The 27,900-nt window shown below is 43.2% G+C and overlaps 1 protein-coding gene across 1 annotated transcript; it reads right to left on the bottom strand.

Annotated features, from left to right (window-relative positions):
- Window positions 1–239: 239 nt before the first annotated feature.
- On the bottom strand, window positions 240–27,425 carry tsc1b (TSC complex subunit 1b). Its single transcript, XM_010736764.3, has 22 exons — window positions 27,089–27,425; window positions 21,846–22,060; window positions 21,568–21,671; window positions 20,481–20,633; window positions 17,970–18,114; window positions 17,453–17,607; window positions 17,289–17,362; window positions 17,018–17,196; window positions 15,306–15,424; window positions 14,139–14,304; window positions 13,898–14,019; window positions 13,193–13,286; window positions 12,924–13,031; window positions 11,257–11,905; window positions 9,202–9,245; window positions 7,496–7,662; window positions 6,735–6,917; window positions 6,438–6,548; window positions 4,377–4,499; window positions 3,509–3,696; window positions 3,097–3,270; window positions 240–2,847 (listed from the first exon to the last, which is right to left on the bottom strand). Exons 2-22 carry the CDS (start codon window positions 21,952–21,954, stop codon window positions 2,169–2,171), a joined length of 3,846 nt encoding a protein of 1,281 aa, XP_010735066.1. The 5' UTR covers window positions 21,955–22,060; window positions 27,089–27,425; the 3' UTR covers window positions 240–2,168.
- Window positions 27,426–27,900: the final 475 nt, after the last annotated feature.

Consider the following 27,900-nt stretch of genomic DNA (forward strand, 5'->3'; position numbering starts at 1 on the left):
GAAAATCAATAATTCTCTGTTCATCTGTTTTCTATCCAGCTGTAAACCAACAACACAATTTAGAAGGGTGGGCGGACTCTTTTCAATCTGCAAACATCTCAAAGTGTCCAGTCCCCGAAAACAAATGCAACCTTCACTGGAAATAATGACAAAACACTTTGACACTGCATTTCCACAGAGGCACAAACCAAATGGAGTGGCTTACATTCAGCAGGAAAAAAACCAACAAAAACTCAGAATTGTAGTGCAAAACATTGAAGACGATCTTTATTGTTCACAGTTAAACACAAGCCACTGCTTTAAGAACTTCCTTTTTTGCCATTTTGTCCCAGATTCTCCAGCTCCGTTTAGAGTCCTGGTTTCTTCAGTTTGTGCTGATTATACCTTCTGTCTTGATTTGCTGTAGTTTACTACGGTTGGCATTTAAAGTGGATTGTTGAACATGCTTTAGATAGCGAGGCAAAAGGAAGTGACAGCAGGAGTTCCCAGTGGACAACAGGATTTAGACGACTTTCAAAACTGGAGTTTACTTCTAACGCTTAGAAGAAACAAGGTAACTCCGTGTTTATCAGACCTGCAGAAGGGGAACATGATTGGACGAGGGAGGTGTTTTTGGTTTTTATTTCCCACGCTGTAACGGCTGAATGTACGCCCAACATGAGAAACAACACTTCTGTTTAAAGATGTTTGAATTCAGCCGGAGCACAAATGTTTACATGGCACTTCAAAATGATCAGCTGGTCGTCTCGAACGGGAAAAACATGATTTTTATAGCTTGGGCTTGTTTGGCTTGCCAGGTCTGATTCTAATTAAGGATATGTATTTGGGAGCACCCTTCACAACTGAATAAATAAAAAAATAAAAAGTATGATGGAATGTAGAATTTATAAAAAAGGCATTCAATTTCACCATTTTCTAAATTTCATACACTTTCCTATTTGAATCTTTGCTGGATGACTCCTCACATGCTTCACCAACACGCTCGCACATTCGCAAACAAAAACACATTCCCCTTCTTATTTTGGACAGAAAACTCAAAGGAGTTTTGAATAGAAATGTTAAGTTTTCCATTTCAGTCCAGCAGTCACACTTCAAGGTTTCCCCAGAACAAACCAAACATCTCTACATACTGATCACCTCCACCGCTCTGATGTAACACTCACTCAATAAAGTACTCGAATATCAAAAACATATTTCGGTCCACTGTCAACGCCAAAGCACGCCTAACAGATAATCGTGACAAATGTAACATCTCTTCCTCTTCTGGTGTTTTTTTTTATTATCTGATTTCATTAGAAGCAGTCACTATTAAAGGGTCAGTAAACCTAAATTACACTCTGACATTTTCTCACTCAGCTCTTGTGTTGTTGACTAGAGCAGAAAGGTTTTATTTGTCCAAGTTTTGAGATATCTGTCTCAGAGATTCCCGCTTCCACAGCCAACACAGTGGAGGAACTTTCTCAATGCTCACAGCATTTAAAAGTGACGTCTAAAATGTTTTAACAGCAACTTGTCGTTCCAAAAAATAGTGCACACGTTACTCACGATAATCCACAGACCTGGCTGTGAGCTTTTTTTCCAAAAGGAAATAGTCAAGAGAAAATAGTTGCAGTGAAAAGTGTTCATCCCAAGTAACTGTGACACTGTTTCAGAAGACGAGTTGCTGCTCGTCTTTCAATGCTGTGAGCAACACAAGCAGAATTCTATTCACTTCCATTGTGTTGGTCTGTGGAGACAGAGACAATTTACAGTTAAACTATCTGCAGGGCTGTTACAAAAAGGTACATTTTTGTAATTTGGGTGAACAGACCCTTTCAACATCAGACTCAAATGTAAGTTATTGATAAACTCAATCACATCCTGTCGGCTTTGAGCATCTTTGTCTCATAACCAAATTCAGTCTTTTAGTGTTTACATTTGTAACAACATACTGACTTTGTATCTCTGTAACCTTGTCAGAATTCTTCTGGGGAATGAAACAGTAGAAACAAAAAAGTAGAAAAACACTGGGGCAAATCCTGTTGTCCACTCAAAGGAATGGAACATATAACACTGAATTCCAAAGAGTTGCTGACATGTTACTCTTTCGCTGATTTGTAGCTCTTCTTCATCGTTAAACTTCAGTCTCTCCGCCTCCACGCCCTGCGTCCCGGCTGAGTTCTGTGTCTCTAACTGTGCTCGTGATGTGTTTCATTATAGTCCATGATCTTTAGCTGCTGCTGCCGGGGGCGACCTGATCCCACGTGACCCCGCACCCCACCTGGTCCCGCCACTGCCTTCCTGCGGGGACTTTCCTGGCTGGAGGCCCGCTGCTGCTTGGGCTCCTTGGTGGGCACAGTGAGAGGGGCGGCGGGGACAAGAGTGGGAGCTGGGACAGGGGGCGGTGTCGGTACGAGGCAAGGTGCAGGGATGACGGGAGCGATATAACCTGGGCATGGCGGTTCCACGCACAGCTCAGTCTTCAGGTCGTGGGCGAGGCCAGCGAGACGCGGCGGCGGTTGCTCCTCGTCACACTGGCTCTCGCTCTTGTTGCGGAACAGCTCGCGCGCCCTCATGCCAAGGAAGCTCTTGGCGCTGGGGTAGGAGCCCACGGTGAGCGGGGCGTCGGAGGGGGGCTGGGGTGCGAGCGGGTTGACGTGGGGACAGGACAGAGAGGGCTCCACCAACAGGGGTGGGGCCAGGTCCTGGCTGCCGTTGATGGAGTTGGCTGTTGTTTTGGAAGAGTTGCTCGCCTTTGGTTGCCCTGGCGATAAAGTGCTGCCGTTGCCCCGAGGGGAATCGTGTGGTGGTCTATTGTCCGCCTCCTCCTTGGTGTGTGTTATACTTGGTCCATCTGGCACCATGACACTGGGGAAGACAAAATATTCACATGTAAAGAAAAAGACTTTAGTAACAAGAAGCTGGTTTATCAGCTTATTAGACACCTGAGTCTGGTACAAGTTACATTTTATTGCTGGATACTTTCAGATTTTGAGGCCTTGAAAAGTAGAAAAATAATCAGACCTCTGCAACTTACAGAAAAGTATGCAACAGTGGTCACTTTAAATTGTCTCAAGACAAAAAAAGGTTAAAAAATAGAGTTCTCATCAGTCTGACCTGGTGTCAGCATGCATGTGTGGGTCAGCTCTGCCCCCCGGTGGTGAAGCGGTGGCGGTACTGGCAGGAGCCTCCATCTCCACTCTGCTGTAGAGCTGCAGGAGTTCAGTCTGCAGCAGCTGAGTGATTTCCTTCTGAGCCTGATGCCTGTTGTCTGAGGCCTCCAGCTCGGCCCTGTGACGACCGAGACAAGACGAGTACGAGGGGAGAGACAACGTGGGAAAGACAATATGAGAACGACTGAAATAGAGTAAAGAATGCAGAGAGAAGACGAGATGTAGCAGATACAAAGAAAGAAGACTTTGTACCAGGCTCTATCAATCAAACTAAATTAGGTGACATCTGATCTTCTGTCTGACTCATGTCCTACTGATTTAGATGCTGCAATCTAAGCTTATTTTAAGAGACTCACTTTGCTTGACATTTTACATCCTCGAGGAACTTCTTCTGCTCGACAATGAGGTGTTCCTTCTTGGAGAGGTGTGTCTCCAGCTCGGTGACTCTCTGCTGCGCCGCCTCCAGTTTCTGACCCTGAGCCAGCAGGTTCTGCCTCAGTGTCTCCACCTCTTTCTCATGAGACAGCTGCAGCATCTGGGCCTCCTGTGTGGCGGGTCATTGTCAGAAAGGTATGAGTGAAAAAGACAGATGGAGGATCGGTGAGTGATTTTATAAAAGTTTTCACATGGCTGTTCTATGAGGAGTTTTTGCAGTAAAGGTAATGTGGTGTTTGTGTCTTTGCTGACCAAAATGTCCTAAAGCCCCAAAGATATTCAGCTACAACTAATAAAAACTATGATAAATCGATTACCAAAATAGTTTGTGAAATTAATATTCAGATGATGTAAAAACACACAAATCTTGGTAGATCACCGCTTGATGCAAGAAAAGTGAAAAAATTGGAATATGTGGCTTCAACGCTCAACGGTTCGACAATTTTAAGACACCCGAACCTGTCAGGCTTCAATGTCAACTTCCATTCGTAACAAATAATGAAGCTTGAAATGTTTTTGTTTTTTTTGGAAATCATTCATATTATTATTTATTAATTAAAACCACCCCTTGCTTCCACTTCATTAAAGTGAACTGCGACCATGACAGATCAAGATTGATGAAGTTACATGGAAGCTCAAAACGCTTCAGTGAGACAGTTTGATTCGACGCCCAACAAACCCAATTAGTGTCCCTTTTTTCACCTCAGTACGTCGTCTCTGCGGTCCTCTGCATCTGTCTCTTTCACACACACGCACACAGACACACACACACACACACTTTCACCATACCTTTGTATTATCGGCGCCTGTGTGGTGTAACTCCTGCATGGACAGCTTATGTGCCTCCCCAAGGAGCAGCAGCTGCTTGTTCAGGAAGCTCATCTGCTGCTGGGTGCTCTCACTGTTGCTCAGCTGAAGGACACACGAGACAAACAATGACGATGGAGGGCAAAACAGCAATTACGCTACAAATCAAACCTGCCCAGAAATATGAGGCAATACATCGACAATAAGCACGAGGGAACAAGCCATTAATGATCTCGCTGAATCCATGGAAGATTGGACATAGGGTGGCAAACGAGCTGTGCAAATATTTCAGTATTCACGCAACTCGAAGGAGCAACTTTTGTCTGAAATAAATGCTACTTTATGACAACTTTACTTTGTCATTCGGTGTCAATTATCTTGGGTATCAAACCCCAGGGCCCTGACGTCACAGGTTAATAAATCAATACAGTCTTGAATATCATAAATAAGTCTTTTAATCAACGGTGGGGATGCAGTGTGATCTGAAATGCCCATTTCCTGAATCAACGGCTCATCATTTGTCAGGATTCCAGTTCAGTGTGGTCAGACGGGGGAAACAGACCTCATACAAACCCCGGGAGGCAGAAAAACACCCAGACCCCCCATGACGCTGACCCAAAAATAGAGAAGGAGAGACAACATCTCCAAGGCAACCGAGCCTTGGGACAGGCTGCCGTCTACAAAGAGACGGCAGGGCGAACACAGGGGCGTTTGCTGCTGTAGCTCCCTAAGTCTGACCCAACTGACCTGCCCACCAGCCTGAAAAATGTCATTCCTAATGCTTCCATTTAGAAAAGCAGAACGAAACACAAACATCTGAGTAAAAGTTATTTTTAAATTGACGCTGGATGAGCCTGAAGGGCAGCGGGTGAACAATCCTGCTGATTTAACATAAAACAGTTTGTCGTTAGTAGCAAAACGCTGTGCGACGGCAGTCCATATGGGTTTGTTAGCAGAGACGTGTTCCTGATCTCCAGATTGGGAAGTGAACACCTGCCCAGACATGAGCGATAAAACTCAAAAGACTTTAATCCTTCTTTTTGGCAGTACTTGGCTTTAAAAAGACATCGTGCACAGGAAAAGCTGCAAGTATGATTGACAGCTGTCCAGGAAAGACACAGGAATCGATTTAACTTTCAGTGAGGACGTATTTCATGCTAAAAATACACCAATAATAGATCAGAGTCTTATTTAACTCGAGTTAAGCGAGTTATACATGAGTACCAAAGGAAATAAAGGAAATCAGTGTCTATGTAAAATATGTCAAAACAACAGAAAACTGGAAATATCACGCCCAAAAAAGACACTCCCAAAAAAACAGCAACATGACTATATATAGCGTGTTTCAGACAAGTCAAGTGAATGTGCTGGCGATTTTACATGTTGGCCGAGTGAATAAGAACCCACGTCATAGACACACACGTCAGAAAACACAGAAAATGTTATCATTTTACACTGGTGAGGACATTCTGTACCTAAAAATGACTTCCCCTCCTCACATTCAGCACAAAAACAAACACAATATGACCTAAACATTTGTCAGACTAACACTCCCTCTATATTTTCATTAATATCCAGCTTTAAACACAGTAAATCATTTGAGTAAAGAGGAATTAAGAGTCAGGCAGAACAGGAGGCAGAATCCTCTGCTGAACGATGAGATTAATGAGTGAGCACACAGGACGTGTATCCAATCTTGTCTTCCTTCGTACCATTATTCGCCCTCACAGCTGTTCTCCAGCAGCGACACCACCCCCTCTGTGAGCCAGGTGACACCTCCGCCTTCCATTGATATGTTTCTCTACTGCACCTTTTTTTACCTGCACCGTAACTGCACTATTTGTGGTGCACTGGTCTATTTGTATCATTTAATTCTTCAGCTTTTTATTGTTTTTAAACACATTTCTGTTTAGTTTTTTTATTACAGGTGCTACACAAATAAAATGTTGCTTTCGTTTTTAATGACATAACTCCATGAACTAATCAGGTGGATATCATTAATTCTATATGAAGGTCTGTTAAATCAGACCATGACTCGGGTACCTTGATGGTCATCTGGTTGAGGAGGTGACCAGTGTGGCAGACTTTGTTGTTGGCCCTCTGAAGCTCCGCCTCCAGTTCATCCATCCTTTTCTGACACTCCTGCAGCTTACTCTGGAGACACAACACACATTAGATTACACACAAGTGACTAAAGTGGACAAACATATATTTGTACTCTATTACAGTCATTGCATTGCCATTGAAACTGTATTTGTATAAACCTACACAGTGACGTATACCTCTGTGTGCAGGTGTCTGTGCGTGCGTGTGTGTGTGTGTGTGTGTGTGTGTCTGTACCTGGTGCTCCTGGTTCTTGGTGTAGTAGTCGTCTCGTCCTTGCTGCAGCTGTCGGATCTGACTGTGCAGCCTGGTCACCACCGTCTCCCGGTCGTCCCACAGCTGCCTGTACCGCTGCTGCTCCACCTGCAGACTCTCCCTCAGAGACAAGATGTCCACGCTCTGCAGGTTCAGCTGGTCCTTCTGCACGCACACGCGTGCACACACACACACACATACAGAAGTAGAAGTTGAGTACCAAATGTGCAGGAGTTTCTAAATTAATAGATGTTTTAAGGCAGTTTGCGTCATGTTTTTTCTAAAATGGTTCAGTTTGGGCAGGGACGGACACAGATATTTTTCTCCACAAACACTGTGCAACATTTTCTGAAGATGTGCAGAAAATTTATTATTCTATCAGCTGACTGCTTCACGAATGTGTCAGTGTTCCACCTCTCTGTTATCATTTCATTCCTGGAGACAAACAAGGCTTTGTGGATTTTCTGTAACCGGCACTTGTTGGAAAACGCTCCGTCTGGCTCAGCTGCAAACAAAACAACCTTCAGATACATTTTGTCTGTTGATGATCCTCCACTGATTTGACAGCTGGAGTTATGAAATGCTACAAATGCCTCAGCGATCTGCGGATATCTTTGAAGAATTTCGATGTGTTTCCTCAGGACGCACTGGCTGCTTTGGGGATCAAACCCTGTTTTTGTCTCTCGCACTTTCAAACTGCCTAAACAGGGCTAATCTGTGATAATGAGCGCACGCAAACTTGCCATGGCGTTGTTCTGCTCCTCCAGCGCCGTGGCGTTGATGATGCGTCGGAGGAGGCGTCGGTTGCGGACGGCGTGCTGCTCCCTCTTGTAGCGCTCGTACAGCAGCTGGTTGTGCAGCAGGAGCAGCTGGCTGCGCAGCGTGTGAAGCTCGTCCAGCGGCGCTGAGCCTGGGGGGGGCCATGGTAATAATAATGTAATTAACAGGGTCACATGCCTGACACACATACACACTAACAGTAATGCGCTTCATTATTATTCAGGTGTGGGACGCCAGAACAGCACAGTTAATGTAATTAGAATAATAATAGAAAAATGATAAATACAAAGTTGTGATTTAGCAAAGCATGAAACACTGACAGGATCCTGGTGTTACTATGTCAATAATGTGTTTTTGAACATAAACATTAGACATGTGGCAGATATTTTTCTTTCAGGATATGGCAGTGGGTTATTACATATTTTCATGAATGCCCCAGTATGTCAATTGGGAGCTGATCCCAGGTGATATTGGGCGAGAGACTAGTTACACCCTGGACAGGTCGCCAGTCCAGGTCCATCACAGGACTGACAAACTCACATTCACACCTACAGCCAATTCAGAATCACCAATTAATCTGTTAAGTGCATATCTTCGGACTGTGGGAGTAAGCCTGGAGTGCCCGGAGAGAACCCACATGAAAGTTGGCACTGAACATCTGGGCAGCTTCATAATCTTGTTTGTGTATTCTTTAAAACTAAATCACTTGTTCCTTGGCTCGTGCCCATCCCTTCCAGCTAATTTCATTGAGATTTGTCGTATTTTAAAGATATCCCGGTGACTAAGAAACAAGACAGAACAAGCTGTCTGTTGGCCACCAGGCAGCTCCATATGCTGATTGTAGGTATTTAAGGCTGATCGCATTTTTGATCCACATACATCTGGAAAGATTTTATCAGCAGTCTTTTTTTTTTTTTTTAATTATCTGAACCAGTGACCTGATGGAAGCATCTCTGCTTAGCTGACTTTAAGGTTGCTATTTACCCGGTCAATCACATGATCCAGATATTTAAAAATGTGAAAAATGTAGTGCTCTTCAATCCCTACAATTGGCCGACATAACTCCGGACACAGAGCTTCGCTTGTTAACATGTACGAAGGGGGAGAGCGAGCAGGGAAAGAACATTTAGAGAAGAATTCTCTTGAGAATTGGATCCAAGATCTTAACAGTCCTGCGGAGAGTTTACGTCAGCCAGCCACAAGCGCTGAGTGGAGTTTTGTTTTAGACGCAATCGGAATTACATGACTCCTATCAGTCAACCGGGGGGAGATGATGAAACTCTGGAGTTGTAATTACAAGTTGGCAGAGAGTTTTACCAAAAACACAATGTTTCTATGTTGAGGGGGGCTGCAGCTGGAGAAAATCAGATTCTTGCTCTGGTTGACTGAGTGCGGTAGGAGGTAAATAAAGAGTGAAGAAATCTCTAAATGGCCAACTTTCCAATTTCTGAGCTGATCAGAGTTCTGCATGACTGTGGGAAGTTTGTGCGGTTTCACAAACCTCAGCTGAACAAACTCCCTGTCCGGCTGGATAACATTTTAACATGCTGTTCATGTCCCAGAGCTCGTGACAAATCTCTAGTCATGCCTAAATAACGCTCCATCTGCGCTCTTTATAATAGCTTCTTTTATCAGTGTTGGACAGAGCTGTGGTGTGTGAGTGTCTTACCTCCAAAGTGCGTCCAGTCAGCTGACTTACTTGGCAAAGGTAATCTGGAAAAGGAGAGAGTGAAAGAAACATTTCATAAGAACGGTCTCTCCGGGACGATTCATGTGAGGATGTTAATGCCACGGTCGGTTTTAGTGGAGAAAACACAAACATTCTCTACAGACATTTAATATGCACGTGTTAGAAAGAAAAATGTGGCTGCAGGAAGTCAACATTTTGTGTGTTAATGTGTGTGACGCCACATTTCGTTGATGCACTCAGTTCCACCTGATTCCACTGCTGCAAGAGATCCAAAAGAAAGTCTCCATCTATAATAACCTCATATGTGTCCAGTGATCATAGAGATATATACACAAAACCAGGAGCACTTTAGTTAGTATGAAGTGAGAAACAACTAGAGCAGCTCTGTGTACAGGTAACAAAATTCTCTCATTGATTCATTAACACATTCTGTTTTGTGCGTTTAATTCAGGGATACTCAACTTGCTTTATCTGGCAGCCACTTCTGCAAAATGACAGGAAGCCAGGGCCCAGTTAATAAACACATTAACAATAATTATCAGATAAAATAAATAAGCATTCGGATTGTTGATGTGACAGTGTTACCAGACGGGAACGCTGCGCTGAAGCTTGCACGTTTTGGCGCCTGATATTAGAAACTCTGCATACAGGAACTATAATTGGCAAAATACAGCCACATTCATTTGTCTATTTTTCATTGTCAACCTTGTGTCGCTTGCCGTTTTTCATTCAGCCCATGCCGAGAGGGAAATCCAGTCATGACAGCCTTGCACATGTCAGATGTATGTGAACTTTTCACAGAAATCAAGTGTCACCACTTCTGCACACTGCACGGATCGCTGACAGAATATGCAACAGCCAAGAAACTGAACATTTTATAACGGGCATAAACAAACAAAAATATTCCCAGGGTGAATCAATTTATTTTCATTGTGAATTCGAAAATAGTTGGCAGGCAACCCTATCACCGGCCAGATTTGCCCATGGGCCTTAATTTGAGTATAACTTGGTTTAATCCATGTGGTGTGAAACTGATGTGCTGTGGTTTTATGGGGGTAACATGCTGGAGCCATTTTATCGCCTGGAGAAGTAACTTGAGGAAGCCAGAGAAAAAAAAAATACCTCAGAAGTTTATGTTTTACATTTGGACAGAGCCGGCCCAAAGGCTAGTTAGCTTAATATTTAATGGACAGACATGAAAGTGGTCTTGATCTCATCTAACTCCTGTGTGAAAAAAGAAATTCCCTAAATCTCAAACAACCAACAAAAAGAGAGGGATGAATACAAGAATACAACTTTTTGGTATACTTGAATAGTTATTGTCACATTAATGTTGTCCATATTGTGTATATATAAGACCACATTATAATAATTGACCCTATTGTCTAGTGTCTCGTGTACTTTTTTTTTTCTTTGTTTCCACTCGTTTTATCCTCCATCCAGCCTGTTTGGCTCTGATGAAGACAGTAAATTCTGGCGGAGATGAGCAACTAAAGTGAGCAAAGCCAGATTGTTCTGTGCCCGGCGCTGACTTTGCTGACACTGTCTCTGCTGCTGTATTATTGGCTCGGAGGACCGGCTCACTGTGTGTCTGTGTGTGTGTGTGTGTTAGTGTGGAGAAAAGAAAGGGGGTGGCAGATTCTGAACAATGTCATACTTGTTCTCAACTGGGTGTTTCCTTTCGGCTGCAGTAATAGACTGGAAACAACCCAGGCAGGCTCTGCACAGTGAACAGCACATCAAAAAACACACTCCTGAGTTTCCTCGGTGTGATCAACACGAGCTTCACACTGACAACACGCTGACAGAACTAGAGAGAGCTCAGACAGCAAACGCCTCCTCCGCAATCCTCTACTCCTCCGTGTTAATTTTTCAGAAGAAATACACTGAAAGTTTTTCATCTCTAGCTGCTTTAAAACAGTGATCGGTGTAGAAAAACAAACTTTACAGAGCTTACAGCTCTTACAGAGTGTGTGAGCTAATTAATTATGTTCCAGTGGTAACTATAACATTGATAAAAGACTGTGCAGGTACCTCTTGAGCACTTTATCATGGGTGTCGCTCCCCTGCTGAACAAGGCGATCCAGCACCTCCAGTGGTGAAGCAGACACTACCCCTTCCTCCTCCCCGTCCTCCAACCCCTCCTCCCACTGCGCCAGCCTCTCTATCGCCGCTTTGTGCACCGCCTCCGACGTCTTCTGGCCCACGAACAGCGAGGCCGCCCTTGGCAGTGCCAAATCGAAGAACGACTCGTAGGGCACCCTGGCCGGGGTCTTGCTGCACGGGCTTGGGGAGAACATCCCGAACTTGCTCACCTCGTCGTCCGGGGCGGAAGGGCTGCGGTGCAGGTGGTGATCGATGGGGGTGAAACCGGACTGGAAGGACCAGGACTGCTCAAGGCCGATGGCTGAGCTCCTGCTGTCCCCTCCTGCTCCTCCTACGCCACCTCTTTCGCTCCCGACACCACTGGTGCTCGCGGTGTTCTCCGCTTTGTCTGGTGTCGATACAACTTGGTGGGTGTCCCGGACGGAGCCTCCGGGCTGGGCATTGGAGAGAGTCTTGTCTTGCGCCTGACAGCCAGTCAGAGTCTCGGTGGTGTGATAGAAAGGGGAGTCGAAGCCCCTCAGGCCCGGCAGCTCCTGCTTATCCTCCGTGATCTTCCTCAGCTCCTCTGTGATGGCAGCTGCAGCAGAAACAACATACGGAGGATTGTGTGATTGTGGAGTTAATACTGCAACGCATGTTCTGAATGTCAATGAGTGCACTTAAATATTTCTGCAGGTGCCAAGTACCTGCAATCCCACGCAGAAAAACTCAGGTTTCTCTCCCCAAAGAGGACAGAAATCTTCAAGTCTAAGCAGCTAGCTTTAGCAGCAGAGCCTGTGCCATTTGGCAGATGCTTTTATCCAAAGTGGCTCACAGTACTGGAGGAGCATTTATTTTTAGTGCATGTGGCTCGAGTGGGATTTAAACCAGTGACTGTGGAGCTAGCTGAACACATGGATATAAACACGGATGTGTTAGCATCCTGGATATTTAGGCGTGAGCTCAGGCTTATGTAGCTAAACAGGAGAATGAATCCACGTATTTAAAGATTTGATCGGATTCAGGACTTCATGGCTGAGTCGAAACAAAACGCTGCACTGAGACAGAAAATTTAGGGTCTCCATAAAAGTCCCAAGTACATCTGTGGCTGTTTATGGTGTTAGAAATATTAGTATGAGATGGATTCAGCTAAAAAAAAAAAGTGAATTTGTACAGATCCCTGATACACTTCGTTGTCCTTTTCCTGATGAGCTTTTCGAGATTGGATTTATGAATGATCTGCCATCTTTGTTATAAAAAATATTTATTCTGATGGTTTATCTGCTCTGGATGGGCACACCTGTGCCTGGCCATGTTTCACACACATGCATGCCTTCCTTTATCACACATAAAAAATATTAAAGAGTCTAACACACTCGTTAGCCAACTTATTTCTAAGCACACAAGACAGTTTCTCACTTTTGTGCTAAAACATCATTTCATGGAGTTCTTTTTGTCTTTCTGTCTGACTCTGCCTCGTGTGCAGCATGATTTGGTTCTGGTGGATTCTTTTTCTTGAAGAAGATACCCTCAGCGTGACCTGTGTTTTCCACCCCGCTGAGTCACATACCGTCTGGATCTGGTCCTGTGATCTAAACCGAGAAGCCGACACTCACCCTCTTCCCTCTCTTTCTCTATTCTCAGCTGAAGCTCCAGCTCCTGTTTCTTCATGAAGACCGACAGCTCTGTCAAAGTCATGGAGACGTTCTCAGCAGCTCCTGCGTCTGACGAGGAAACAAAATTACAAGTGGTATTTTTAGACAGTGCTGGTGTTCTTCTTTGGACTGAAGATAAACTGTGTTTTTTTTTTTACAGCTTCATTTCAGGTTTGAAGACCTTTACTTTGAAAGGATAAATCACAGTAATGAGACTCGTCATGACTAACCTCTATTTGTGGCTACTTCTGCATTCTTCTCTGCATCTTTCACTGGTTCCTGTCTCACCAGTGCCGGCTTGCTGCTTTCTCCTTGTCGACGATCCTGGAAAGTCCCACAGTTCACATTTTTTATTACATTATGAATTCATTTTGGCAAACAAATCATTGGAAAACATTTACAGGTTCATAATCCTCTGATGACTGACAGATCTATAAAGTCTATATTTATATTTATTTAAAACAAATAACATTTATGAGAGGAGAAGCTGGAGAGGAGAGAGAGAGGCAATAATATGACTGTAATAACTCCAGCACTTTCCTCCTGTTGCTTCACATCTGAGAGGAAACTCACAGGCTTAAATCATGTTTGATGGATCGATTTGCCTCCTGCTGTCAAGGAAATGAGTTTTCAAGAGGAACAGAAAAAGTTAAATGATTTGAACTGACAGGCTTATATGTGTGGACGGTCCTAATTAGGTGACATAAGAGGAAGCGGATCCTGAACAATTACACTACCATGAAATTCAGGGGGGGAAAAGCATTGTGGTGATGAATAACCATGATACACCCAGCTGGCCTTTCGCAATTCTGTCCAGCTGAAAAATTAACTGAGAAGGTCTGTTTGGGGATTTTTGCCTTTTAATGGAAATCCCTAATTAGACAAGTGCCCATTGTTGTGTTTTAAACACACACAGTGGAGTGGTGCGAGCGTACCTTTCTCGGTGGACTGGACTGGACTGTGTTGGCTGGTAAGGAGATTATGGGGAAGTCATCTGACAGGGTGGGAGGTGGGGAAGAGGTGGCTGGAGTGCTGGAGGCAGGCGTTCCTTTCCCTCCTGTTTGAGTCAAAACAGTCAACGGTCAGCGGAAAAGAAGAAATCCACGCCGTAAACAAACACTTCCGTGCACCCGAGAGATGAGTCGAAATTGAATTGCGATCGTTTAAAACGTTGACCTGATGTGCAGTGGAAGCGGCTGGGAAGGTGTGAGGCACTGTGGGAGAGCTCCAAGTTGGGCGACATGCCCCTGGAGGAGGGGGGTGTGGCCATGCCACACAACGAGGAGGGGCTCCACAGAGGGTCCTTCCCCCCACAGGAAGAGTTGAGTTCACAGGTGGAGTTCTGCAAAGAAATAAAACCAAAACGGCAAAATGATCACCGAGCAGACATTTACAGTTTACAGCCTGCAGCTAGTTATCAGGCCAAAATTTCTAATTATTCACTCAAGTCTGAAAAAATCTGGAGCCTATATGGAATACTTGATTATGCACATGCGGTTCTCGCCATGTCAAATTTACACTCGTGTAAATACATCTGTACTCATGCCCCAAAGTTCTGAGACAACTGCCTCTAAAACTTTTACCCCAACAGGAGGAGGTAAATGGAATTCTGTTGGTACTGTTATGACTGTAATTATTATAACTCTGGAGCCTATGTATTCATTATTATTATTCATTCATTTAGTTTATTTAACTTTAGACAGTGACAGTGGAGCAGGTGAAGGTTCAGCATCTTGATTCAAGCGCATCCCACCAGCACAGCACAGTGTACTCACTGTGTGCCCACAAAAACTGATCATAATGATGAGGAAGTCGACAACACAAAGTCAGAACAGTCAAATATGTTTTTCCTAAAATGTCGAGTCTCTCGTGTCTTCCAGGTTTTTTCGTGTGTCTGGGTCAGAGGGAGTGTAACACAGACAAATTCTCAGACAAACCCCGGGGGGGCAGAAAAAACACCCAGACCCCTCCCTCGTGTGACTGGCCCAATAATAGAAAGGGACGGCATCACCATGGCTACCAGCCCGAGGGAGTGTCTACAGAGAGGTGGCAGGATGAGGACAGGGGGGCATGTCTGTCCGCCCGCTTCCTCCCTGCGTCTTTAAAAAACATGGAGGGTAGTGGCTGCTCTGATTGAGGGCGCTGTGGGTTTTTTCGGAGGAAAGCAATCAACTCACTGCATTTGACAGGTGATGCATGGAGCGTAAACACAATCGAGAGCGAGCTGCAAACAGAAGCTTAACGATGTAGCGCTCTGGTGTTACCCTCTGATCAGTTACTAACCAATCTTGTGTCCTAAACCAGGACTTTGACAGCTTTTGACCGCGTTATGGATGATCTTACCTGCCGTCTGGAGGTCTGTGGGCTGCGGTAGGAGGACTGTGTCCCTGAGAAGGGGGGCAAGGACAGGGGCGGGGGTAGCGGCTGCCGTGGAGTGGAGAATGGGGTCGAAGAAGAGCTTCCTGTTGTCAAGAAGATAAACAGTCTGATCAATGCTGAAATGGATGCACCTTACAACCTGCAGTCTTTTCTGCTCTTTTGGGAATCACTGTTTGGTGTTTGTCCTTTAAAAACAGTGAGAAAACTCAAAAAAGAAGGGTCTCACTGAAAAAAAGGCAGACTTGTGCAGAGCTCCAAGTTACAATTTGATTCCAGCTATGCTTCATTTGTGGTTAGTTCTCTTAAAAGAGCAGAAAGATTGTGGAAAATCACAATCACAATTTCCCACAGCCAAAGTGATGTCTTTTAACGTCTCGTTTTCCCCCAATAGATTTGATTTACAATTATAGACCAGCAAAAAGAAGCAAATTTTCATATTTCTTTCTAGAAGCTAGAAGCAGAAAATATTTGTCATTTTTGCTTGTTTACTTTAGACAATCAATTAAAAAAACATAATAATCTGCTCCAGTGCTAAAATGATCTTCAATGATGAGAACTGGGATTGAAATACAAAGTGAGATCAACACAGATTCTAATAAACTAAGAAATAAGAAACAAAAATGAAAACGATTTAAGAGTTCAAGAGTTCTGTAATCATGTTAATCTGGCTTTCACTAATATTTTACACAATACTATAGCTCATTAATTCAGCACAACAGGCACTGTTGATACTGATAATACTATGAGGATGATGCACTGTGTATAAAATATTATCACTAAATTCACAAGTTAAGATGCTCTGAAATACTTAATAATTACTTAATAACAGGAGACACATTATATCTTGGGTCACCGTGCATAAACCAAGGTGCAAAATCCTTTATGGCAATACTGTTTTGATATGATTTATGCAGTGGGTATTTAATTAGACAGGAACACACACCTGTCTGAAATTCTATCGTGAATAATAATTTACCACAGAAGATACATGAAAGAAATCGATATTCTGATATGAACTGATATGAAACACATATATATGGCTCATACCTACTACACACTCTCACAGGTATTTTATTCTAAAATACTTATGTAACTAAATGTGGCCCACAACATTTCAAACTCTCACTATAAGTCATGACCTGATGAACTATCTGTGTGAGTTCAAGCAGAAAAAACCTGCACACTAATAACTTATTCATAAAAATATTATTCAATCCAAAACCTGAGCTTTCATTTTTAATAGTACGTTGGGTTTTATTAATGTCATGGTGAACATGATGACATCTCAAAGAGCCAAAACTGACCCGATAATTCTGCTGACTATTTCCTGTTATGACACTGCGTGTGTAATAACTGAGTCATCCTGTTTCACTATCGTGTTAAAGAAAGAGTCGACTAATAAATAAAAAATATAAACAGACAGCATCTCTAATGACATACTAAACACTTACATTCATTTTGTGCTTGGTGCCCTGGGTTGTAAGAGCGGTGTGAATCTTGACTGAAGCAGTGTGACACTGATAGATGAACATGTCTGATACTGAGCTTGATTAGTTCAGCTTGTGTATAAAAACATTTCTAATAATGTTTTCTCTTAAATATTAACAAGGTACCATTCTTCAGAATCCAGTATCGTTCTGGTTCTGTGAAATTTCACGTGTGAAGTAATTTCTGACCGTAGCTGCTGTGGAGGTCTGTGTAGGGGCTGGAAGTGCAGTCTTGTGGTCGCAGGTGAATTTGGGGGTAAAAGTTCTCAGGCATGGTGGCGTAGCCCTCCTCACAGGAGGCCTCCTTGGGGTCTAGGGACACTTTGGCACATTCGATGACGATATCATGGATTTCATACTTTTTCCACCTGCAGAAAAGCATACCACAATTATCCATCAGATAATAAAAGATTAAAACACTCAATTGTTCCTTTAGCAGGCAGAGCGCTACGAGACTTACCTGGTGGGGTCAAGCTCGTGGTCCTTGGTTCCCGTCACCAGTTCTGGATGAATACGAACGTGTTCAAGCATCGGCTGAACACAAAAGGTATGTTAGTAATCATCTGACTACAGAAGCTTTAATAAAGAGCAACAACGTGCAGTAGCAAAGAAAAAAATCCTCACCTTCACCACTTCCTCGAAGGTTTCCATGTTCTCCTTCATGCTGTAATGGGAGCGCAGGTAGGACACAAAGTTGCACGGGTACATGCCGTAGAGTCGGTGGAAGAGTGAGTAGACGCTGGCGTGCAGATGGATTAGGTAAACCTCTGAAACGTGTCCTGTTGGAAAGATCAAAGAAAAAATGAAGCACATAATTAAACCTCCACAAATTCAACTTGCAAGATAACTGGTAAACAGTGTGACAGTTTTTGTCTGTTGTTTGTTTTGGCCTGTTTGCCAACCCACTTCCTCTTCTTTGACCAAATTTGGATTTTCATGCTCCAGTTATCAGTCGAGAGCTGCAAACATCCTTTCAGAAGCCTACAAGTGGTTGACTCTTTGACAGATGAGCCCTTTAAAAAGCTTTATTTCTAACTAAGCAATATCTCCCAAAATACCAATTATATTATTATTGTATTATATGGCAAATGTATAGTAATTTTTTTTTGCTCATTTGTGAGACGTGACAGGAAGCTCTTACCGGGATTTTTAAGGTTCCAAGATGCCAGGCGGCCGAAGATGTCAAAATACTCCCACAGGTGTTGTTTCCCAGCTTGAGGGATCATGGGTAGCAGAGTGATCAGCACCAGTACTCCAGTTATCAGCACCACTACGTCTGTATCCGTCTGACAGGAGACAACAGTGGACAAAAGAGTTGATGATAAAGTCAGAGATTAAGGGATTCAAAGTGAAACCACCTTCTGAATATGCTTTAAGAATGACATTTTACCAAAATCCCCAATAGCCATCATATTGACCCACCTCACACATCCTGTCCTACTAAATCTTCTCTCATTTCCTTCAGGCATCTGATTGATAGTGTTTCCCACACATCTGCCTCGTTGACTTTGTGCCTCCCAGATGTTTAAGTAATCAGCGTTACTGGAGTGACCCTGCTTGTTGCTGAACTACTCTCTCTTATCTGTATATGTTCCCTCAGTCTTTTAAAGTGGCCGAAGTTCAACCTTCTACAAAAGAAACCACACCTAACAGTCAACAACTGTACAGCTACTTCTAAACTACCTTTTGCATCCAAGAGCTTAGAAAGTATGGTCTGCAAGCAGCTCGTGGAACTGGTTGAAGAAAATTGCATTTTTAATAAAAACATATCAGGCTTCTGTCAGATGACCTCTCAAATGTAACTTCTCTCTGTTCCTGCTTAAACTACGATTCTGTCACCAGATAATTGTCCTGCTCACTAACACCTCATATCGCTCCTGCATTGCCCTGATGTGACGTCAGTTCACCGCTTACAGTACAAACTTTAGATTTAATTTTTAAAAATCCTCCTTCTGAACTTTGAGGATTTGAGTAATCTCACTTCAAATTATATTACTAATGCTGTGCCTGCGAGTTGTACCTCGTTCAAGAGTGAAAACACGAGAGGACTGTGTGTCCGCTGTCCTGGGTCTAGTCTCCTGCTGTACACGTGTCAGCAAACTCTCTTGGTTGTTACAACCAAGTCACAGCTCAAGGCCGATCTCTTCTCTGTGTGCTTTTTAAACTGTTTTTACTTTTAACCTTTTCCCCTTTGTGAACACTTTGTAGCCTAGGTTTAGAAAGCTCTATAAATAATTATTATTAAATATTAAGTACACCACCGTACACACGTCACAAATTTGCCTCAAGCTGGGTTTACAATCTTTATAGCTGATTCAGATCAAGAAAAACTGTCCACTTCAACAGTGAAATTGTAATTGTAATATTTGGATGATGCTAACATGGCAGTGCGAGGCTGTACAGCCATAGCAGGCATGGTGATACATACTCACAACGACAATGCTGACATGCTAATGTTTAGTGGCAACCTCTGCGAAGCCGATGCCAAAGTGGCAAAAAACGCAGTTCCTCGAACTACCACTTGAGGCTGACTACAAACTAGTAAGTCTCCATAAGCCCCCATGTTAAAATATCAAACTTCACAGCAGGAATAAACATGTTTAGAGCCTGGTACAAAAAACACTTTTCCTCTCTACAGCTAATTTCCCAGTTCATGTAAACTGTAACTTTTTAAATATTTATATAGCTTGCCTATTCAAATTTTATTAAGGATTAAAGTTATGTATAATTAAGAGTGTGTCTACTTGAATTGACAGATGGGTGCTGATATAGGCGGCTTATTTGAGCAACCACGCTTCATTCAGCCCGCCTCAGCTCCACCCATGATCCACTTCTTTGCCCATTTTTGGATTTGCCAGGAAGCAGCGGACAAAAAATGGCAGCAGCCAGAGCCAGCACACACTGACGTCATGGATACAATGGCCATGTTTTAAACGGTCTACGGTTTAACTGGAAACTCTTCTCCACATTTGCTTATTAGCATCACACAAAATGTCACTGTATCACTGTATCCAATGTCACATGAGTTTTTCTGTTGTTTTGTTGCTGCACAAATGTAAATGGTACAAAAAGTCAGTGACTCGCTGAAGTTGATCCTGAGGGGGGAGGTGAATGTGCATGTGCCAACATTGCTATAAATCCAACCAGTAGCTGTCAAGACATTTCAGTCTGGACCACAGCAGTGAACTGACAGATCATCAGTGCCATCCCTAGTGCCCTGCTGCTTACACAGCTAAAACTTTAAAACTAATCTAGACTTTAATCAACAAATGTTTGAGCAGCAAGGCTGTAAACCTCACCAGTTTGAGTAGACAAAGATGCAGTGTTTCTCTAAGAAGCATTCATTGACAAAGCTAATCAATAACATACCACATCAAACCGGTGCTGGCCAGAATGAAGTCTAAAAACTGCTTCGACAGAAGTTACAAAGAGGCTTGAAAGCCATCCTCAAGGATCAGCGCAGATTAAATAAATCCAAACATGCCTGTTGCTTGATGTGGCGCCAAACCCTCGCAAGATATTAACACATTAGAAAATGTGGTATGAATTCTGAAAGCAGCTAAACGAGAACTCTCTGATCCTCGTCCATCCACACGCTTCTCAGAGCCTCGACAACATTTCTTTGTTCACTCGCTCATAACTGGGTCGTTACCTTTAGGCATTTGAGCAGCGAGAGCAGCAGAGGGTACCGAGCGATCTTGTGGATCCAAGACGGCTGCTTGCGGATTACGTGGCCGAGCAGGGTGAGGGTGGGCAGCCGACAGGCCTGTTTGGTCATACACTCGTTCATCTTGTCCAGAAGGTGCTGCGGAGAAGGGGAGGGTCAGTGGGTTTAGTTCTGTATCTAACACAGTGAGGTATCTGGAGTTTTTCTTCTTGGTATTTAAAAGTACAAGAAACTTTATTTATAATAGCATTTTTTCATATATATGTAAAGATACAGATATAGATACGGTATTTTTATTTTTAATCATAGAAGGTCACAGAAATAATGATATGTCTTGATTTACTATGGCATTATGCAAATACAAAAACAACATTTGCCAAGTCCACGATAATAATAATGCCCATTTTCTTCCAGTTTCAAAATGTCCTGTTCTCAAAACACATGAAACACATAAAATGGGAAACAGATTCCCATTACAGTCTACATACAGACCTTTGTATTAAAGGACTATTGCATAAACGCTGCTAGTTTCACAATTTAACGTTTGTTTCAGTCAATTTCACAGCCGTACATACAGACAGCTGTACACGTGTATTTGTTATGATTAGATTATTTATGATCAAAAACTAGGCATAGTCTAACAACAAGATGTTGGACTAGTAATGACAAAATAAAATGTATTTGAATTTTTTATTTTGTTGTATAAAGTTTGTCTTCATTTGGCCGAGTAAAGCCTCAAAATTCAAAAGTCTATATTTGGTGGCTAATAGAAATAAAGTGGGTTTTTTGTCGAATAATTCCAATAAATGTAATCAAAGGATCCACTCAAGGAGGTGAAATATTGCAGGAACAGTTGATGTCCAGTTAGTAGTCCAGTACTGTTCAGTTAGCGGCCAAGCTAAGTTAACAAACTGTGACCTCAAAGGTCAGCCCTGTCAAGATGGCTTGTCGTTAAGCATAAATCAGAAGTTCAACCCTACGTCGAACATTCTCGCCTCCTCGAGCAGATCCTCTGATCACATCGATTCCATGGTGTCATCAGATATAAAGCTTGTGCTGTGGCGTTCCTCACCTTATCGTGTGGCTCTCTGACTGAGGACAGGATATGCATGGCCTGGGCTGAGTTCGTTTCCAGAAAGTAATCCACCAGCCCGTTCAGCAGCATGGACCCTCGCTCTTCAAAGAAGACAGGAAGGAACGATTGAATTAGTTACATTTTCATAGGAATACTAAATGAGCTATTTCGAACAGATGGTAAAAAGGACATTAACAAAAGTGATCTCACAATCTGTCAAAGCTCCCCAGAAAGCTGAACACAGACAGATAAACCACGCTGACGAGAAGTCCTACCAGTGCTGAGCTGCTCGTTGATGAGGCCTCTGATCTCTTCTAGCTGGTGGAGGTCGGAGGTCTCCAGGAGTGGGAGGAGGTCCCCCACGTTGGGCTGCTCCCTGGCCATGGTGGCGGCAGTGCTGGGGATGGAGGTAGCGTCTCTCTTACGGTGTCCGTCCCTGCCTGCCTGGAGGACTCCTGGGGCCACCCACCAATACAGTCTCCAGGCACCTCTGCATCAATCCACAAACATTTGATGGATTAGCAGTGATAATATCAACTCTGTACGCCGTATGTGCTAAAGGCATTTCTCTAAAAAAGAAGAAAATGTAAACTTTGTCCATGATATAACTGATTCTTCAGCACATTTAATCAGACATAATAAATAATAGCTCTAAATCTTACAAAGAACTACATTTTTTGATGATAAAATGGCCTTGAGATGTCATCCTGTCTGAAACTTCAGCTCCCTTGAGCTCATCCCATTTAAAAAACTAGCCCATGTGTGTTTTCAGCAGGTTATAAACACACATGCATATAAACACTGTAGCTGTAAAGACTCACAAACTTCACTGTTACTGAATTCTGAATTCAGACCTTAGTCATAGCTTAATTTAATTCCCCCTTTTTGCCCTTGAGCAAAGCCCTTAACCCCCAGCTGCTCTAGCGGAGCCGCTCAGTAGCCAACAGATAAGACTGGGGATGAGCTGGGCGACTTCCAGGTGTGAATGTGTGCAACTGTGTGAGTGTGAAAAGGGCGTTAGTGGAAAAAAAAAGAGCACTGGCTGCTTGGTGCCGGACAGGTTGTGTACTGTGAGTTTTTGTCTGCTGCAGCTGAAAATGACACTGTAAGAGCGATGTTACCAAAACAGTAAAGTCGCAGGGCAGTCGCAGGGCCCAGGCGGCTGAACAACCAGCTGAAACTCTCCATAAAGCTCCGTAAAAAGCCGAGGAGGGGGCTGCAGGTTCGGGAGATAGTTCTCTGAACATTTAGCCAGACATTTTTCCCCCGAGGAGGTAGCGCAGAGCGAAACACTAAAAGCACAGTTAATGTTGGACTTGCACCAGGTGGACACAAACACGACTCCCAATGAATGCTAATGCCGCCCCGTGTCTACTCCGCGTGTAAATAAGCGGCTGTTTGCGAACACATTAGCCCTGTTAACTTCATAAAGGTGATAATGTGTCAGTGATTTGTTTACAGCTTGTTGCTGTACCGCTGAGAGGCCGGAAAAAAGAAACCCACTTAAGGCAGGTAAAACACGGACAAATAAAAAAAGCTGTGGAGTTTTTAAACGTCTGCTAGCTCTGTGGAGAAGTTTTTGTTTGTCTGCTGCACACACACACACACACACACACACACACACACACACACACACACACACACTCACACACACACACACACACACACTCACACACACACACACACACACACTCACACACACACACACACACACACTCACACACACACACACACACACACTCACACACACACACACACACACACACACACACACACACACACACACACACACACACACACACACACACGACTCGATACACATTCCTTGCCAATAGTTTCCCATGATTCCACTGATATACAGGTGGTGGTAACATGTGACTGCTCGGGAGTAAACATGGAAGCAAACAACACGGGATTAAAAACTACTTTGCGAATGTTTCATGAGGGAGGAAATGAACACTGTTAGACCTTTCAGGATACACTAACACGATGCGTTTTGGTGAGCAACGCTGGATGAACATAGCTCATTTGTTGTTTGTTTTACCGGGAAACTCCTTTAATATGCTCGGCTGGAATAAACTCAATGACCCGCGTCCAAACACACTGCATACATTTACCACGATCCCTGACTGTGCGAGAAAAATGTGGCCAAATTCTGACAATAATTTGGACCGAACATAAACAACTTGGCAAACTGTATTAGCTAAGATTCTTTTGGCAAGTGATGTTATTTTAAAGAATGTCATCAATGTCACGAGCGCGATGCTGAAGTTCATTCATAATGAAGTTTTTTGATAAGAACAGGCCTTTTCCACCACAGACATTTTGACTTGTCATAGTAGGAGCAGCACAGGTGTGACTAATAACAGTGAGTCAGCATGAACAAGCACCCTGAAACTGAAATAAAATGCAACCATCATTTTATCATCAAAAATAAAAAAAAATATATGAAATATTTTCTCAGGAACGCGCAAGCTCAGCATGCGTCAATACTTTCCCCTCCCAAATGATGAGGTCTGATGATGTCTACGTGACCAGAAAACATCTGAGCCCGCCCAGAGCGTAGTTGAGAATATTAAAATATAGTACAAATCAAGAATAGCTCAGAAAACAGATTAAGCAAACAAACATGGTGGAAAACTTCCGAGTCGTAATTAAGACAGTTGACGGACCCAAATATATGATGAGCGCTGCCAACAATAAATGAGTTTATCAATGCCCGGAATGAAGAGTTTGATTCAAGAGCTATATTTAACATCCGTCATACCCGAGCAGACATTTGCTTTAAAAAACAAAACAAAACAAAAAAAAAACACACACACACACACACACAACTTGACCGAGTGCGTTTACCATTTCAGCCTATTAGTCTATTTATGGCTAGATGCTGAGTCAGTCATTCAAAGTAACGGCGGCAACGGGAGCCTCCACGTGAAAAAAGAACATGCATAAATAATCGTGGCGGGCAGGTCATTATCGTCAGGGTGTCTGCACCCAGCAGCTTACTCCTTAACAGGAGTAATGAATCAGCAGCGGAGATCTCATCAGCTCTTTAAGATCTCCTCTCAACACTTAGGCCGCAACACTTGCCGTGCTAGATGATAATTAGGATCCTAATACGGCCCGAGATTGGTTGTTTTCTAGCAGTTTACACGCTGCAAAGTGTTCCATTAGTGCAGAATACTGAATCTTTCAATACAGAGTCACGTGCTGCCAAAACAAAGACAACAAGAGCAAAATTAATCCATAACTAGCGTATTATATCTTATTTCCACCTAAGCCATACATCCATCTCCTGTAACCGCTTATCCACATCAGAGTGGCGGGGTGGATGGAGCATTGGGTGATGGGTGGTGCACCCTGGACAAGTCATATGTCAGATAAAAAAACCTGCACTCTGGGAAGAAAACATGACAACATTCATCTCCTGGAACGTCCCTCATTCACGGCAAATCAAAACAAGATAAACGCTCAAACAAGCTCCTGTTCGTCGAGTCACAGAGTCAACTAACTGCCAGGTCATGGGGTCGGGAGGCAGGGTGTGGAAAGCGGATTCAAACGTGCCCGTCTTTCTTTTTCTTTTTCTTTTTTCTCGTCGTCCCAGCTGAGCATCTTGCTTTCTTGCTTGGGACAGGTCAGCGGCGCAAACACCAGCCACCAGTCAGTGTGATCTCAGGCAGCCTGGAAACACTCAGGAGAACACAAAGAAGCTTTATGCAGTGCCAACACTTCCATGTACACACCAGAAATTACATTTGGGCTGCGCGAGCACCGTTACCAACAGCCTCCTTTTTCTGCTGCGTGAATATTTGAAAGCCGTTTTAGGAGAAGAGACGAACAGACTGCTCGCTGTATGTGAACGGATGATTTGCATCAACCTAAACTGTTCAGAGGAGAGAAATGGAAATGGGAATATTGAAGGAAGTGGCTCGCTGAACTGAACTGGGTTCTGTCATTGAAAATAAGGCTCGTCACTAGTTCCCAGAGCCCAAAACGACGTCTCCAGAAATCTTGTTTTGTCTGATCAACAGTCTAAAATTCAAAGATATTCACCTCACACTGATATTACACAGAGGGAAGTCATAAATCCTTACGTGTGAGATGCCAGAACCAGAGAATGTTTTGCTTTTTTTGCTCAAGACGTGAACAGATTATCAGTTATCGATTACTTTTCTGTCCATCCACAAATCATTTAACAGAATCTGCACACGTGTTCAGGCTTTAAAGCAACTTGATCATTTGAGGATACGGAAAAATAACCTCACTTACAGATACAGCACCAAACTTTTAACTGACCTAACAAATTATTACATAAACTGCTTTAGAAAAAAATTCAAATAGGGTTATAAAACAGGAGCAGAGAGCAAACACGGTTACTCTGACGTGTCGGTTTATCTTAACTCCCGCTCATCTTATCTTTCTGAATTTACATTCAGTCGCCAGTTTATTATTAGGTACCCGTGGCTCAAACTGATGTCTGCAATCATGTTCTTGTTTATGTCGAAACATTATAACTGTCACGAAGAGAGGATTTACTGCAGGATTACCACACCGGACTGCATTAGTTTGAGTACGTAATAAACAACCGAGCGCGTTTCTATTTGCATGTTATGTTCACGTTTGCGAGGCTTTATGTACGGTATGGATTCATGTTTTTCATCCACATGACAATGTCTAACTGCTCTTTTTTTATTAGATGGCAGATATACTGTCTTATTTTGGAAACTCCCAGCTACAGACCTGACACTAAGATATTAGTTGTGTCATCCATGAAAGGTAAGGTTGTGACAAACAAACAGGGTGACAGAGCATGCAGATCAAGCTGTGAAACTGGTGAATTATTTCATCAGAGGTTCAGCGGTGACAGGCGAATGGAGATCTGCTAACAAGATAGTAATGACTGATTTGACTGCAAGGGGAAAATTTCAAGAAAGCATGATGCAGACAGCTGGAAAAAAGAGGTTTGACTGAGATGCGCAGTGAGGCATCAGATAAGCAGATAAAAACTACAAAGGCCGTGATGACACTGTGTATGATGGGAGCAGGACAGAGGCGGACAGGCTGAGGTCTGAGCTGCAGCTGTGTGTGTGTGTGTGTGGACTGACCACTGGCTGCTGCCTGTCGTAAACAACTCGCAGAGAACAATGGGCAGGGTTGGGTTTACTTTATCCGATTAGAAAAACATACAGGCATATTTCCCTCATGCAAAACCGAGAACCCACTCCCAGCCGACGGGAAACGCAGATAAAACCTCACGGCGAGATGTTTTAGCAGCATTAACGTCCAAAGTAAAAAAGCATCACCGGCTCTCTCCAAAAACAAGTCAGCCGAGCTAACGTTAGCAGAGGAGCAGCAGCGGAGCCACACTCGGTGCGAGGATTCATCCTCTGCCCTGTCAGCCGCGTCCAATCTGCCGAGAAGCAACTCGCAACAGCTCGCTTTATGCAAACCGAGTCACACGCGTTGATATTCGCAGCGAGGAGAAACGCAGGAGACAGAAATAATCGGAGCTGTTTACCTGTTAGAGTAGCTGCACTCCACAGGGCGCCGCCATCTTGAACACCTCACAGCCCATCCCACCGCAGTCGGCCTCCGCTGTCGGGCTGCATGCAAACTAATCCCACAAAAAGTTAGGGCCTCCCGCAAGTCTCAACCGCAACTTCTACAAGTCATTCAGCGAAACGACGACTGAAATTAAACTTCGTTTAAATCACATGTAATAACTGTCAAGCGGTGTTTTTCATCCGTGCTCCGGGGAATTCGTCGCTCTGCTGCAATGCTAATATTGTTTTTCCCATCTGCTCATTGGTGGAAGGATGAAATGTGTGTAATGCGGTTTCGCGTGACCCACATGTGAAAAGCGCACGCGCAAATTAGATTTCTTTTTTTTTTTTTTTTTTAAGCAGGTATGGAAGCTCATTTCTGTCCGAGAGAAATCTAAAGATACAACAAATAGGAGAAAAGTCAGAAAAGTAAAAAATCTAAAGTGAATCATAAGGCAAAAATAATGAGATAATGAAGCAAAATAGGATTAGAAAAAATAAAATTAAAAAAAACACTTTTAAAGTCAATATAATTGGTAAGCCAGTCATTTCGTTTTACTTGGATACTTTTCATGAATTTTTATCACTCTGTTCATCGGCTCTTCTTATTCTAGTTATTCATTTATTATTGCTATTATATATTACGTAACTAAATATTCACCACTACCATAAAACATCCAACAGTTTTTAACTAATTATATGGATTGCATGGGATTTATACCTCACCAAGGCTTCACATGAAGTTTTACTATGACAAGTACATTTGATTTATCTATTATCCTAAATC

Source organism: Larimichthys crocea, chromosome IV (genome assembly GCF_000972845.2).
Source record: "Larimichthys crocea isolate SSNF chromosome IV, L_crocea_2.0, whole genome shotgun sequence".
Lineage (NCBI taxonomy): Eukaryota > Metazoa > Chordata > Actinopteri > Sciaenidae > Larimichthys > Larimichthys crocea.